This window comes from Electrona antarctica, assembly GCF_951216825.1.
Source record: "Electrona antarctica genome assembly, chromosome: 12".
NCBI classification, from domain to species: domain Eukaryota; kingdom Metazoa; phylum Chordata; class Actinopteri; order Myctophiformes; family Myctophidae; genus Electrona; species Electrona antarctica.
This window is the reverse complement of record NC_136793.1, coordinates 53205941-53218140: the sequence shown is the minus strand read 5'-3', so window position 1 is coordinate 53218140 and position 12200 is coordinate 53205941. Positions and strand designations below refer to the sequence as shown.

The 12200-nt window shown below is 44.8% G+C and overlaps 2 protein-coding genes across 2 annotated transcripts; one reads left to right on the top strand and one right to left on the bottom strand.

The window, feature by feature from the left end:
- The first annotated feature begins 250 nt into the window (after positions 1-250).
- On the top strand, positions 251-3136 carry bcl2l16 (BCL2 like 16). The gene is made up of 3 exons (XM_079515402.1): positions 251-377; positions 501-1157; positions 2838-3136. Exons 2-3 carry the CDS (start codon positions 669-671, stop codon positions 2964-2966), a joined length of 618 nt encoding a protein of 205 aa, XP_079371528.1. The 5' UTR covers positions 251-377; positions 501-668; the 3' UTR covers positions 2967-3136.
- A 658-nt stretch (positions 3137-3794) lies between these two features.
- Positions 3795-6794, bottom strand: tubb2b (tubulin, beta 2b). The gene is made up of 4 exons (XM_079516462.1): positions 6656-6794; positions 5555-5663; positions 5328-5438; positions 3795-5202 (listed from the first exon to the last, which is right to left on the bottom strand). The coding sequence occupies exons 1-4, from the start codon at positions 6710-6712 to the stop codon at positions 4139-4141; spliced, it is 1341 nt and encodes a 446-aa protein (XP_079372588.1). The 5' UTR covers positions 6713-6794; the 3' UTR covers positions 3795-4138.
- Between the last annotated feature and the right edge of the window lie 5406 nt (positions 6795-12200).

Sequence of the window (12200 nt, the reverse complement as noted above, 5' to 3'; positions counted from 1 at the left end):
TGTCCTGGGCTTTGCTGGCCTGCAGTGCTTCACAAACACCCTTCTGCATTATGTTAAAGTGTTTCTTTGTCTTCGCTGCCCATGGACACTGTCCACTGTGTTCTTAATTTAGCCCTGCTTGTCTATGTTGGAATGGGGATGTGTGTCAGGAGTAGTACGACCAATGATTGTACGTATGAGGAGGCAGAAGATCGGTGTCAGTGTTTCGACAAGAGCTCTATAATTATCCCCCTGCAGAGAAACTAGGCAAGGGGACACAGACTGGGTGACTGACTGCCGGCCTGGCTGCTGCTGTTTGGACCGACACTATTCTGTTGGCTTGTTTTCTTTGTGCATTGGTTGTGTGTTGTTGCTTACTACTTGTGTTTTAGGAAGGGGTGAGTTATAAAACATTTGCTACTATTAAAATTGTGTTTTGTTGTGCAGTAAAACATAACAGTGAGCATGCATACTTTACAGTACACAATGTTTACTTCATGCTTTTCTGGTTAAAATTTCAGCTGTATACGTATATCTGAGTTATTGTGAGAGGCCAATGGGACTGCATGGTAGAATGAATGTGCTGCTCCTTGACCAAGGAACTACCATCTATGGATGGGGTCAGGAGGATATCATGATAATCACAGCTTGGTGATTAGTGAAGAAAGAGCGAGGGAACAAGAGAGGCTATGTGTCAGTCTGAGATCTCAGAGGCGGCCAAACTGGGCCTGAACAGTCTCGACCCGCTGGTGAGGGAGGCTCACCTCATGGCACATGACTACGTTGACTATGTGATTGCCGGAGGGCCGGACAGCTCCAGCCTGGGCCATGCCCCCACGGCCTGCACCGCCGCCCTGCGCCACGCCGGGGACGAGCTCCTCACCCGTTTCCCCATCTTCTTCAGGCGCTGGCCTCGGATCTTCCAGGACGTGACCGAGGACACGGCCTGCTCCATGCTCACCTCCATCCTAGACGACCACTTCTGTCCCGCCACGCCCGGGGGCCGCCGCAGGGAGCTCGCCTGGAGCGCGGTGCTGTCGGTGTACGTGCTGGGTGGCCAGATGGCCATGCACTGCCATGAGAGGGGCATGGCCAGGGTCCTGCCCCAGCTGAAGGAGTGCTTGGGAAGCTATGTGGAGAGGGTGATCTGCCCTGACATACGAGATAAGGGTGGATGGGTAAGTAATAATAAGTATACACACAGTTGCTAGTAGTCCGGCAGCCGACAGGCTTCTTTTGTTTAAAGTGGGAAAAGTGTCTTTTTGTATTGGCCTAAAATATTGTCTATATACATGCATTCATGAATCCACTTGCTGTCGGCATTGCGCAATTTCTTTATTAGGGGTTTATATGTGACCATACCATTAACATCCTAGGCCTATACGGCCAGATTTTCACATTTTTCATTATGCTTTATGTAGCATGTGACATGTCAAACTAGGGGGTTTTCATGATTCTGAATCCATTTCAAGCATTAGTTTTGCACAAAAAACACTCCTTGGGCTAAAAACGGCCATAGCCATTTGCCCAAATCCCCCAAAATGTGCTGACCTCAACACATTTGTGATGATTGCAATGGCCTTGTTTAGCCCAAGGAGTGTTTTTTGTGCAAAAAATGCTAATGCTAATGCTTGGAATGGATTCAGAATTATGAAAAAACCCTAGTTTGACATGTCACATGCTACTTAAAGCCATGCTACTTAAAGCCTAAGACATTTTTGCCTGTATAGGATGACAATGGTATGGTCACATATAAACCCCTATAAAAACAATTGCTCAATACTGACAGCCAGTCAGCAAGTGGATTCATGAATATATAGACAATATTTTAGGCCAATTTAAAAAAAATATATAGGGCCTACCAAATTTCCCACCCCACAACCCCGGCTGCCGGACTATAGTTAGTTAGTTAGTTAGTTAGTTTCATTTATTGTCCACGTGTGGAAATTTGTCTTCGGTCTCATCAACAGTAAAAAACAAACAACAGCAACAACAATTACACAATTATTTTTCCATGGCAAAGAAGTGCAGGACAACAGTGGCAAATACATTGAAAAACAACATTTCTAGCGAGACATGGTATCATTTAGTGCCTTAATGGCATATGGCCTTAATGGCAATGGCATATAGTGGATATACCCATTGACAGAGTAAAATGTGGAGCCTCTGTTGATACAAGAGACCTTACTGCATCTGTTTCCATTGTATAGACCAGTGGTTCTCAACCAGTGGTCCTTGAAGGGGGTCCCAGGTGTTAACCAATTGGACCCTCATGGGTATAACTTTACACTCCCAAGAGTTATAAATTGTCAAACATTTCCATTACTTAATTTACAAGAAGTCTACACAGTTATAGAGACTGTAGAAGAATTGTTATTTTGATCAAAGTGTGCCTGTTATCTTTCCTATGGTTGTGGAGGGGGATGCTAAACGCACACCAGTCTTAGTAGTGGTGCCAGCTCACGGCAGAAACATCTAAAGAGTTAAGTCTTAAAAAGACAAAAGAGTGGCTGCACACACTGATAGCCAAAGAGCCGATTATTTATTAGGATGCAGTACATTTCCTATGGTACCACATCAATACAGCATGGAATTGTGGACATGTAATGACAACAGAATATTCTAAGATACGTTTTGGGTCTGAGAGGCTAAAAGTGATCTGTGTATACATGAATAAATAATGTACCTAGTGGAGACATGAAAGGGTTGGAACCCACAGGTATAGCCTATTGTGCAGCATAATATAAGAGGAACTATGTTGATCCACTCTGTAAAAAAATCAATAAAAGCATGGCTATTTGCAATATTTCAAGTAAAGTTGGTGGAAATGTTTAAAGCATTATTTCTGTTCTTGGCAGAGCGGATTCAAAACACGCTTTGGAAAAAAGCAAGACTTGGAGGGCCATGTGAAGACGGTGTGTTACTGGACATTGTTGCTGTTGGCTACTTCGAGTATAACCTACTTCTTGTGGAAGAAAATGACTTAACCAACATTGCCACCTGGTGGACGAACTGAGAAAAAAAACCTAAGCTAAACGTGTGCTTCGGTGTTTATTGCATAGGTTTCCAAAGATACTGCATCGTTTTTCCTGCGAACATTGAGCCATGTGAATAAATAAAAATGTACTGTGGAGAGAAGTATTGTCCCAAATAACTGTACATGTTATAGCATTGTTTGTCCAAGTTTGATACATGTTTGCACTATATTCTATCCTTTTCCCCGTTTGACGTTATGCTGCTGGAGCCTGAAGGAAGCCAAACAAAAATAAGTTTTACCCTTACACAAGATGTAACAATACACAACCTTGAACAGTAAATGCTCCGAATTGTTTACTCTCCTTAACACTACATTAGAAAGGTCAAGGCCTTTATTTACAGATTTGCCTGGCAGTAAAACAAATATTAGTTAAATTCCACCAATACCATTTCATCTTCACAATAGCTGATCATTATCAATATTTTTCATTTGCAAATGAAAACCAAGATTAGAGTTGCAATAGTAAATGTTAGCATACTGGTATAGTACTTTGTACCAGCAATGTGCTTCATAACATGCTACACTTTATCTACAGTGTAGTTGAAAAACCTTACAGCTCACATTTGTCCTAGTTGGTGATGTAGTTTAGGTATTTTACCTAGCAATACAGTGGAAAAACCTTGCAGCTTACATTTGTCCTAGTTAGTGATGTATTGAGGCACTTTACTTTAGCAATACTCAGTAGGATCTAATCTACACGTTTACATAATTTTACTTAAGCTACCACCACTGGTCACAGAGCATGCAAATCTGAAAAAGCAATGTCATGGAAACAAGACCTTATGCAAAACGGTTTTATTTTCTGTTCAGACATAAGTCGGTAAAGACAACATGACTGCAAGATGTGAACAGTCAAACAGAGCATCTGACTAGCCTGTGTGGAAAAAAAGTTGGATCAAAAGTTCTGTACAGACAGAAATAGGTGACAGTCAAAACAGAGGGAAGAAACATTTATAACCAGGTGAGCTGAGCTCCTTCATCCCGTCCTCTCCGGCTCAAACTCAACCCTCCTCTCTTCAACAAACTGGAACAGATTACTGACAGTCAGTGAAATAATACAGCTTTAACAGCAGAACAAAACACCCAGGCCAGCTCCTCCATCAAACTCTTGCTGACATTTTTTTAGGCCAGCTCCTCTTCATCCTCACCCTCCTCGAACTCACCCTCCTCCTCAGCAGTGGCGTCTTGGTACTGCTGGTACTCGGACACCAGGTCATTCATGTTGCTCTCTGCCTCAGTGAACTCCATCTCGTCCATGCCCTCACCGGTGTACCAATGCAGGAAAGCCTTGCGTCTGAACATGGCGGTGAACTGCTCCGAGATGCGCTTGAACAGCTCCTGGATGGCCGTGCTGTTACCGATGAAGGTGGCAGCCATCTTGAGGCCGCGGGGTGGAATGTCACAGACGGCGGTCTTCACGTTGTTCGGGATCCACTCGACGAAGTAGCTGCTGTTCTTGTTCTGCACGTTCAGCATCTGCTCGTCCACCTCCTTCATGGACATGCGGCCGCGGAAGATGGCGGCGACGGTCAGGTAGCGGCCGTGGCGTGGGTCGCAGGCGGCCATCATGTTCTTGGCGTCGAACATCTGCTGGGTGAGCTCGGGCACGGTGAGGGACCTATACTGCTGGCTGCCTCGGCTGGTGAGGGGAGCGAAGCCTGGCATGAAGAAGTGCAGACGGGGGAAGGGTACCATGTTGACGGCCAGCTTTCGGAGGTCAGCGTTGAGCTGCCCGGGGAACCTGAGGCAGGTGGTCACGCCGCTCATGGTGGCGGAGACGAGATGGTTGAGGTCGCCGTACGAGGGAGTGGTGAGTTTGAGTGTGCGGAAGCAGATGTCGTATAGAGCCTCGTTGTCAATGCAGTAGGTCTCGTCTGTGTTTTCTACAAGCTGGTGTACTGACAATGTGGCGTTGTAGGGCTCGACGACTGTGTCTGACACTTTGGGGGAAGGCACCACGCTGAAGGTGTTCATGATACGGTCTGGGTACTCTTCACGGATCTTGCTGATGAGCAGGGTGCCCATGCCAGAGCCAGTGCCGCCACCCAGGGAATGTGTTAGCTGGAAACCCTGAAGACAATCGCAGCTTTCGGCCTCCTTCCTCACGACATCTAGGACCGAGTCTACCAGCTCAGCACCTTCTGTGTAGTGGCCCTTGGCCCAGTTGTTGCCTGCACCACTCTGGCCTGAAGGGGGAGACAACACTCAATTAATGCCATGTTCTGTCAAAGAGAAAATCTGCAATAGAACAGTACAGATAGATACAGATAGTTAGAACATAACACAATAAAGTCACAAATAAAGTATTTACCAAAAACAAAGTTGTCTGGTCGGAAAATCTGTCCGAATGGTCCGGATCTCACAGAGTCCATAGTGCCTGGCTCCAGGTCGACAAGGACCGCACGGGGAACGTATTTGCCTCCTAGAACGCAGAAAAGACAAAAACATGAGCAAACGAACAGTGCAAAGAGAGTGCAAAGAAAGAGCGTGTGTAAATATGTATGCAGGTATGTGAACTTCAAAGCGTCGCAATCTTACCCGAGGCCTCATTGTAGTAGACGTTAATCCTGTCCAACTGCAGGTCACTGTCTCCGTGGTATGTGCCAGTGGGGTCAATCCCATGCTCATCACTGATGACCTCCCAGAACTGTCAAAAACACAAAAGGCAAATGTCAGGTAGAGGGCAAAACAGCTGCTCAAATATAATCATGTATGTTATTATATAGTCACATCTGCCAAGTGCCTTTCTGAGACGGTAAAACAAAATCCACAATTCCTCCCAACTGCGTCACATAAATTCATAATACACAAATACGTTACATAAATTCAAAGTTTCCCCGCCATGCAGTGTTCGGCGCGCGCGGCACAGCCCCTCATTGGCCGAATTCCACCAGCTATGATTTGAACGGTGGCGATGCTACTTGCTACGTCACCAACCGAAGCGCCACCTCCTACATCCGTCGAAAAAACCGGGTGCGGCGCGCGGCCGCTCAGTGAATTGGCAGTAACGCTGAGTGTAGGCCTCATCGCGTATTTCACCATTAAAAACCTTATAAAACGCATTTTTCCCATCGTGGCACTACACAAGTGAAGCAAAAGACCACAAACCACCAGTATATAACAAAAGAGTTAACGAGGGCGGCAGTCGAAAACGTGATTCTTGATCGCCATCTGAATCGCTTCATTGTTTTGCGCATTGCAGTGGGCCTTAGCGAGTCAAATGTTTAATAATCTTTCATAATCACGCTAAAAATGAACCCAACGAAGCAAACATCGTCGATATTAATCGACGACACGACTATATAAATCTGTTGAATTAAAACAAAGGCCAAATTACTGCTGCCCGGTCATACAGAGTCGCGGCTAATTTCTCGAAATAAATCCAGATAATGCGAGAAATATGGCAATATAGTTTTAAATCCATGCTACAATGTCAGCTTGAGGGGCATATTTTGACGTTTTTAAACAAGATTCGATGTCCTTTTGTCTCGACTCTGCATGAGGCGCTTTCAAAGTGAAATGCCACCATGGGTGTGGTTACAGCTTGAAGAAGACAGTCTCAAATCTGTGGCGTCTGAACTAAAAAAAAACCCACTAAAACTAAACTAAACATCATATTAAAACATAAAAACTACTAACCTTGGCTCCAATCTGGTTTCCACACTGACCGGCCTGGAGATGCACGATTTCCCTCATTTTGACGAAGAGGTAGGATTTTAAATCTTTTTAACAAACAAAGGAAAGAGCGACTGTGCTGTTCAAAGTGCGCGAATGAAGAGAACTGCTTTCTTATATATATGGCCGCCGAGTCCCGCCTCTCGCGACGCTCATTGGTTCGCGACCAGGACCCTCCTTGATAGACGCGGATTGGGGCCAATCGGCGTCGCGGAGGACGCTCGCCATTGGACGGTTTCGCCTGTCAATCAGGGTTTAATCTCGAACGTGTGACTTTGTGGTCTAATCCCGAGACATGTCCTACTTCCTCCCCCTCTGTAGGAGGATTTATGCCTCGCCGTAGGACGGGGGGTCGCGCGCCGCTAAAATGGCCGATCTACAAGCCCACCGCGGCTGACGGACGCCACGCGCGGTGAGCTTGTAGATCGCTTGTTTTACGGCGCGCGGCGCCGTCGTACGAGGAAACAGCCGACAACAGCTAGCTGGGGTTGGTTGGTTTGGTTTCGCATCTGAAACCATTTTACATAACGCCAAACAACCACACGTCTCTCACAATGTTCTATCATCATAAAGCCGTTTATATATTCGTTCATCTTCTTACGTGAACGTTCTAATTTGATAAGATGTTAAAACCGGCGAGTGGTGGTCTCTATTCATTCTCAGTCCACGTGGCTAAGTAGCCTAGCCATCATCATCGGCCTATAATGGCAGATTGTACATTTCACTAGACAATACAGTCCCAAATGAATGATGGTGATACACAAAGAAATTCTGAAATCAAAAGTAAGGGATAGCCTAGTACTGATTTCTCCAGTCGTTTGGGCTTTTACTCTGTCACACAGTGACAGCAGTGTGTTGTCTAATATAATGTACATATTAGTTGATTAGACCTATTAAAATGATATGCTTGTACTAGCTAGGTGATATGCTCAGGCTACAATGATTGTGACAGCAAAGGGAGGTTAAATTCCTATACACCCACCACCATAATGGCAGTAAATGCTCAGAGCTACAGTCAATGCCCCCTGACAAAAGATGCAACAAAACACTACTGTTAGCCCCAGTATGATCATATCATATACCACAAAGGAGCAGTGCCTAAAGATGTATGTATGATGTTTCTCTAGGGCCGTGTGTTTTGAGCTGACCGAGCAAAGGAAAGGAGGGAACGAATGCGGAGAGAACTTCTGTAACCTACATAGCCAAGCCCACACAGATAAGACTGCGCCCTTATCCGTCCACTACATCTGTGTGAAGCCAGGTACACTTTAGTTTTAACCCTTTACAAAAGATGTGTACTGTCATCCATCTTCACTGTGAATCTTCACAGAAAATGGGACAATAGCCATTAGCCAACTAACTAAAGGCCTATTATGCTGCTGCTGTCCCTTGAGTCAGATAATGACGAAAACAATATATGAGAATGTATTTTGTGTGTGTGCGTCTGTGTGTGTGCGGCTGTGCCACCCCTGCGCCCACGGCCACGCACACAACAAGGGGTGGCTGACAACTTTAATAACAGAGACTCTGCGGAATGAGGGCAGAGGGGCGTATTAATAGTTAATCTGAGAACCAGGGGAGGATGTGTGTGACACTAGGGCAGGCAGCACCCCATGCCTGGGCACAGTTGCTGCAGCTGTACTTGTTCCTCCATCTGAGGACGGAGATAGAGGAAAAGCCATCAGGGGACCCTGGCTCTTTGTTTCTCACACGGGGACCAGCAGGGCTCTCCAGTGTGGGCCCCTATGCATCAGACAGGGCTTTTCTACTTATATACCTTTGCAAAGCCCAAGCCCTGTCTTTACTACAGTAAAGCCATACATAACATACCATGCATTTTCATCCCAGATTAGTTCTTCAAGGGTATGGTAGGGATTATCATGCTTTTCTGGAAATCTGAGTAAATGAACACTGCCCTACAAAGCCAAAGTGCAGTAACTACGTTTTTGGACAACACCGATTTGTTTGTGTATCCCAATGGTCAAATTAGCCTTCGTGATTTTGCGGGTATAAACTATAAACAATTACCTCAAGAACAGATATACAGTACAATTAGTGTTGCTACTTATGCCGATATCTCATTTGGCTGAACAGGTTAAAACTCTTTTAAACCCATTTATCAGTGATTTATTTTATTTCGTAGTTACTGTACTCTAGCTTTGTATGGCAGAATAGTAGTGTGCTGAAACAAAGTTTCTTGTACACATTGGCAATGGTGTATGGTACTTGTTATAGGCTGTGATATTCACACAGCCCCTGGCATGGGTGCTTTTTCAGGAATGTCCCTGCTGCTCTACTCATCATATCTAGGTCATGTTCATGTAGCCTACCCTACCATGTACACGGTATAATCGGGAACATACAAAGGCCGCTCCCATTCAGTTCCATGACTGGGTTATGTCAGGGAAAGGAAAAGACAACCGTAAATATGATGAGTTAGTAGCACTATAGCCACCATTCCATTTCATCCCAGCAATTCTATCTTTTATGCAGTGTCAGTTTAGTGTCGAATCAAATCACAACAAGTTGTCTCAAGACAATGTAGAGTAGAGACCCGGCAGAGATCCCACCCTGAGCAAGCAATTTAATATTTGCACGTACATCGTACAGTACATGGCACTTGACCTGGTGAGGTTGGTGCATTTTAATGGCCAGCAACAACGTCTAAATATAATTACACACAGTTATCAAAATATGCCAAGAAATATGTAAATAAGAGATGCAGTGTAGTGCAGAAAGTGCAGAGAATGACATTGGCAATGTGAGATTTGAAGGGTTTATTTTTCTCTCCGCCCTCCCCTATTAAAAATGCATGTACTCTGAAGCAGTTTGGATGCTACCAGTAATGTTCTGTCATAGGTCTGTTTCTCCCCATTATGAACACTCTAATAATGTGCTGTTCTGTGGTAAATTATTTCTAACAATGACTCCCTTTTTTCAGATTGGAGTGGAGAGAGAAGAATGGCCTCATTGTTGCCAAGATCGTCTCATAAGCATAAGGTCACTACATCGAGTGTGTCTCCGACAGCCATGCGAATACCACCAAACCCTTACCTTCTCCCTCACTGTAAGTCACATTGCATAACATTTTGTTGATAGAAAATATTTCGTACAACAAACGGCTTAAACACAAAAAACAACAATTTACAATAAATCCTAAGAGAATAGAAAATAGTAGGCATAAATAGCTAAATGTACACACAGGTTGAAAATGAACAAAATGAACATACTACACAAATGTTAGTAGTAGGCCTACATGAAGTATAATCCTCCAATGTGAGGATGCAGTATGAGACAGCTAGGGTGTGTCTTGGCAGACAGCCATGGCTGTTTCTCTTTGATCTCCACCGATTTTGTTCCTCTGCTGCAGTTTGCATCTGGTGTGTGGCATAGCTCAATAATGCATCATTATTTTTAGTAAGAGAGAGTATGGAGAGTCTTAAATGGTTTGGGGTGACGATGAACCAGGTAGACAGGACGGGATCGCCGGTCGGATGGAGCCCAACAGTACATCTGCATTTTTACCTCCTCTCATAATAAGCACGAGAAGGAATTGCTGACTGCCCGAGCTTCTTCAAGGCCGGGGCGCCTAACGATTAAGCAGTTTTTCAAAAACTGGCATTGGAATAACCAGATTATGCACTATAGTGACATGCTACTGAATATGTATCTTTTTTAGAGCTCTTTGGAGGCAATATGGCTTCCTTTTGACTCAGCATCTTTCAGCACACTGCAGCATCAGGCCACCGCCCCTCCCCCTTCTCTCATGAGCTGTTGCCAGCTCATGGCAAACTGATGCTCATACCTAGAGGATATGTGAACTCTCACACCACCAATACTCTCCGTATTTTGTGAATGTAGCAATCTTCTTCAGGTGTCTGTTATTTTATTTTGTCAACCAAGGACTTAAGATGCTCCATTTCCTTTCAAATTTAAAATGTATTATTATTATTATTAATATTTACCATACGCAGCATTTGATTTAATGTCAGACAAGAATTTACCAAATATCTTACCAAGAATTTGGTAAGAATAAATATTGTGTTTGCAAATGTCAGATATCTCATTCGGAATCCAAGTTATACAGCTGCAGACAGAGAATAGAATTTGGATGGAACATAATCAGACATGCCACACCCTGCATGGCCGGTTTCAGCTGCCGCTATTGATTGTACTATACAGCTCAATGAGGTCGTGGAGGTAGGCTTGACAACAGCATATGGATTATCAAAAGGGCGTGTCCATTATTTTTATTTAATTGTATTTTTATTATTTGTCTTACAGCACTTGGACAGAAAGGTTTTGTAGCGTTGTGTCTTTGTCACCTTCCAATTCTTTCTCATTCATCTTGCATGATTTATAAATAAACCTACACGCCATGTCCTCTGAAAAATATAACCGCCTACAAAGAGCACAAATAACCTCACAAACAAGTTACAACATCAAACAAGCTAAGTACACACGGCACAGAATGTTCTCAGCTTTGGAGCAACACATACATAAGAGATGAAGGAAGTGCACAATACATTACTGTATTTACATATACAGAAATACAGAACACAATGGAGTATTGATTCTCGACAAATGGGGAAATAGGTTTCGTTTTGCCTTGTTGCTGTGATAAGCCTGTGTGTGTGTGTGTGTGTGTGTGTGTGTGTGTGTGTGTGTGTGTGTGTGTGTGTGTGTGTGTGTGTGTGTGTGTGCGTGCGTGCGTGCGTGCGTGCGTGCGTGCGTGCGTGCGTGTGTGTGTGTGTGTGTTGGGGGGGGGGGGGGTGGTGGTTACAGACAGGTGTCAGGCAGGAACAGCTGGGATCATGTACTGTACGTCTGCTCAGAGGAACCACTGATTCGACCACATATCGGGTTACTAACTCCCCACAGCGTTAGCATTCAGTTAGCAAGATTCTTCACGTGCTACTCTAGTCTGGACCCCCACAGCTCACATACAGTACAGATTACTGTACTGCAGATGATCAAAGGGTTCCAAGGCATAATAGCAGCGGGTTCTTCTGTGTTTGTGTGAATCTGGGTTACACCCATGACCAGGTATTGTTGAAAATAGTCTAGCTGCCCTGCAGTGGCGGAAGGAGGAGAGGTCTGCTGAATAATACAGAGGGAGAAAACGCACCCCCTCCACCATTGATTTTTTTCCTTTCTTTCCCAGTGATTTGTTATGCGTGCATGGCTTTAAGAGCGCTGCTCCGCCGCTGCCTGCCTCCAGTCCATGGCCGGCCGCTCTCCAAAGATTTGAGTCAGGAAGCGCAGCTGATGTTAATGTGGCCAGACAAGTCATCACTGGGCTATGCGCGCACACACAGCCACGTCTATGGAGCATTATTGAGGATGCTACTCAGCTGTGGCTGGCAGGGGGGGGGGAAGTCCAGCCACCGGGACAAGACACACAGCCAGGACAGGATATTGCATTACAAATACATACACCCCATATAATGCAGCAGGGGCATTGCTGCATTGTGGACTCAGTCTAGCGTAGCTGTCACCAAAGAGGGTG

Coding starts and splice junctions, on each gene's coding strand:
- bcl2l16 (XM_079515402.1), top strand. CDS start 669: ATGTGTCAGTCTGAGATCTCAGAGGCGGCCAAACTGGGCCTGAACAGT. Junction 1,158..2,837: donor TACGAGATAAGGGTGGATGG/GTAAGTAATAAT, acceptor TGTTCTTGGCAG/AGCGGATTCAAAACACGCTT.
- tubb2b (XM_079516462.1), bottom strand. CDS start 6,712: ATGAGGGAAATCGTGCATCTCCAGGCCGGTCAGTGTGGAAACCAGATT. Junction 5,664..6,655: donor GAAACCAGATTGGAGCCAAG/GTTAGTAGTTTT, acceptor TGTTTTTGACAG/TTCTGGGAGGTCATCAGTGA. Junction 5,439..5,554: donor CTACTACAATGAGGCCTCGG/GTAAGATTGCGA, acceptor TCTGCGTTCTAG/GAGGCAAATACGTTCCCCGT.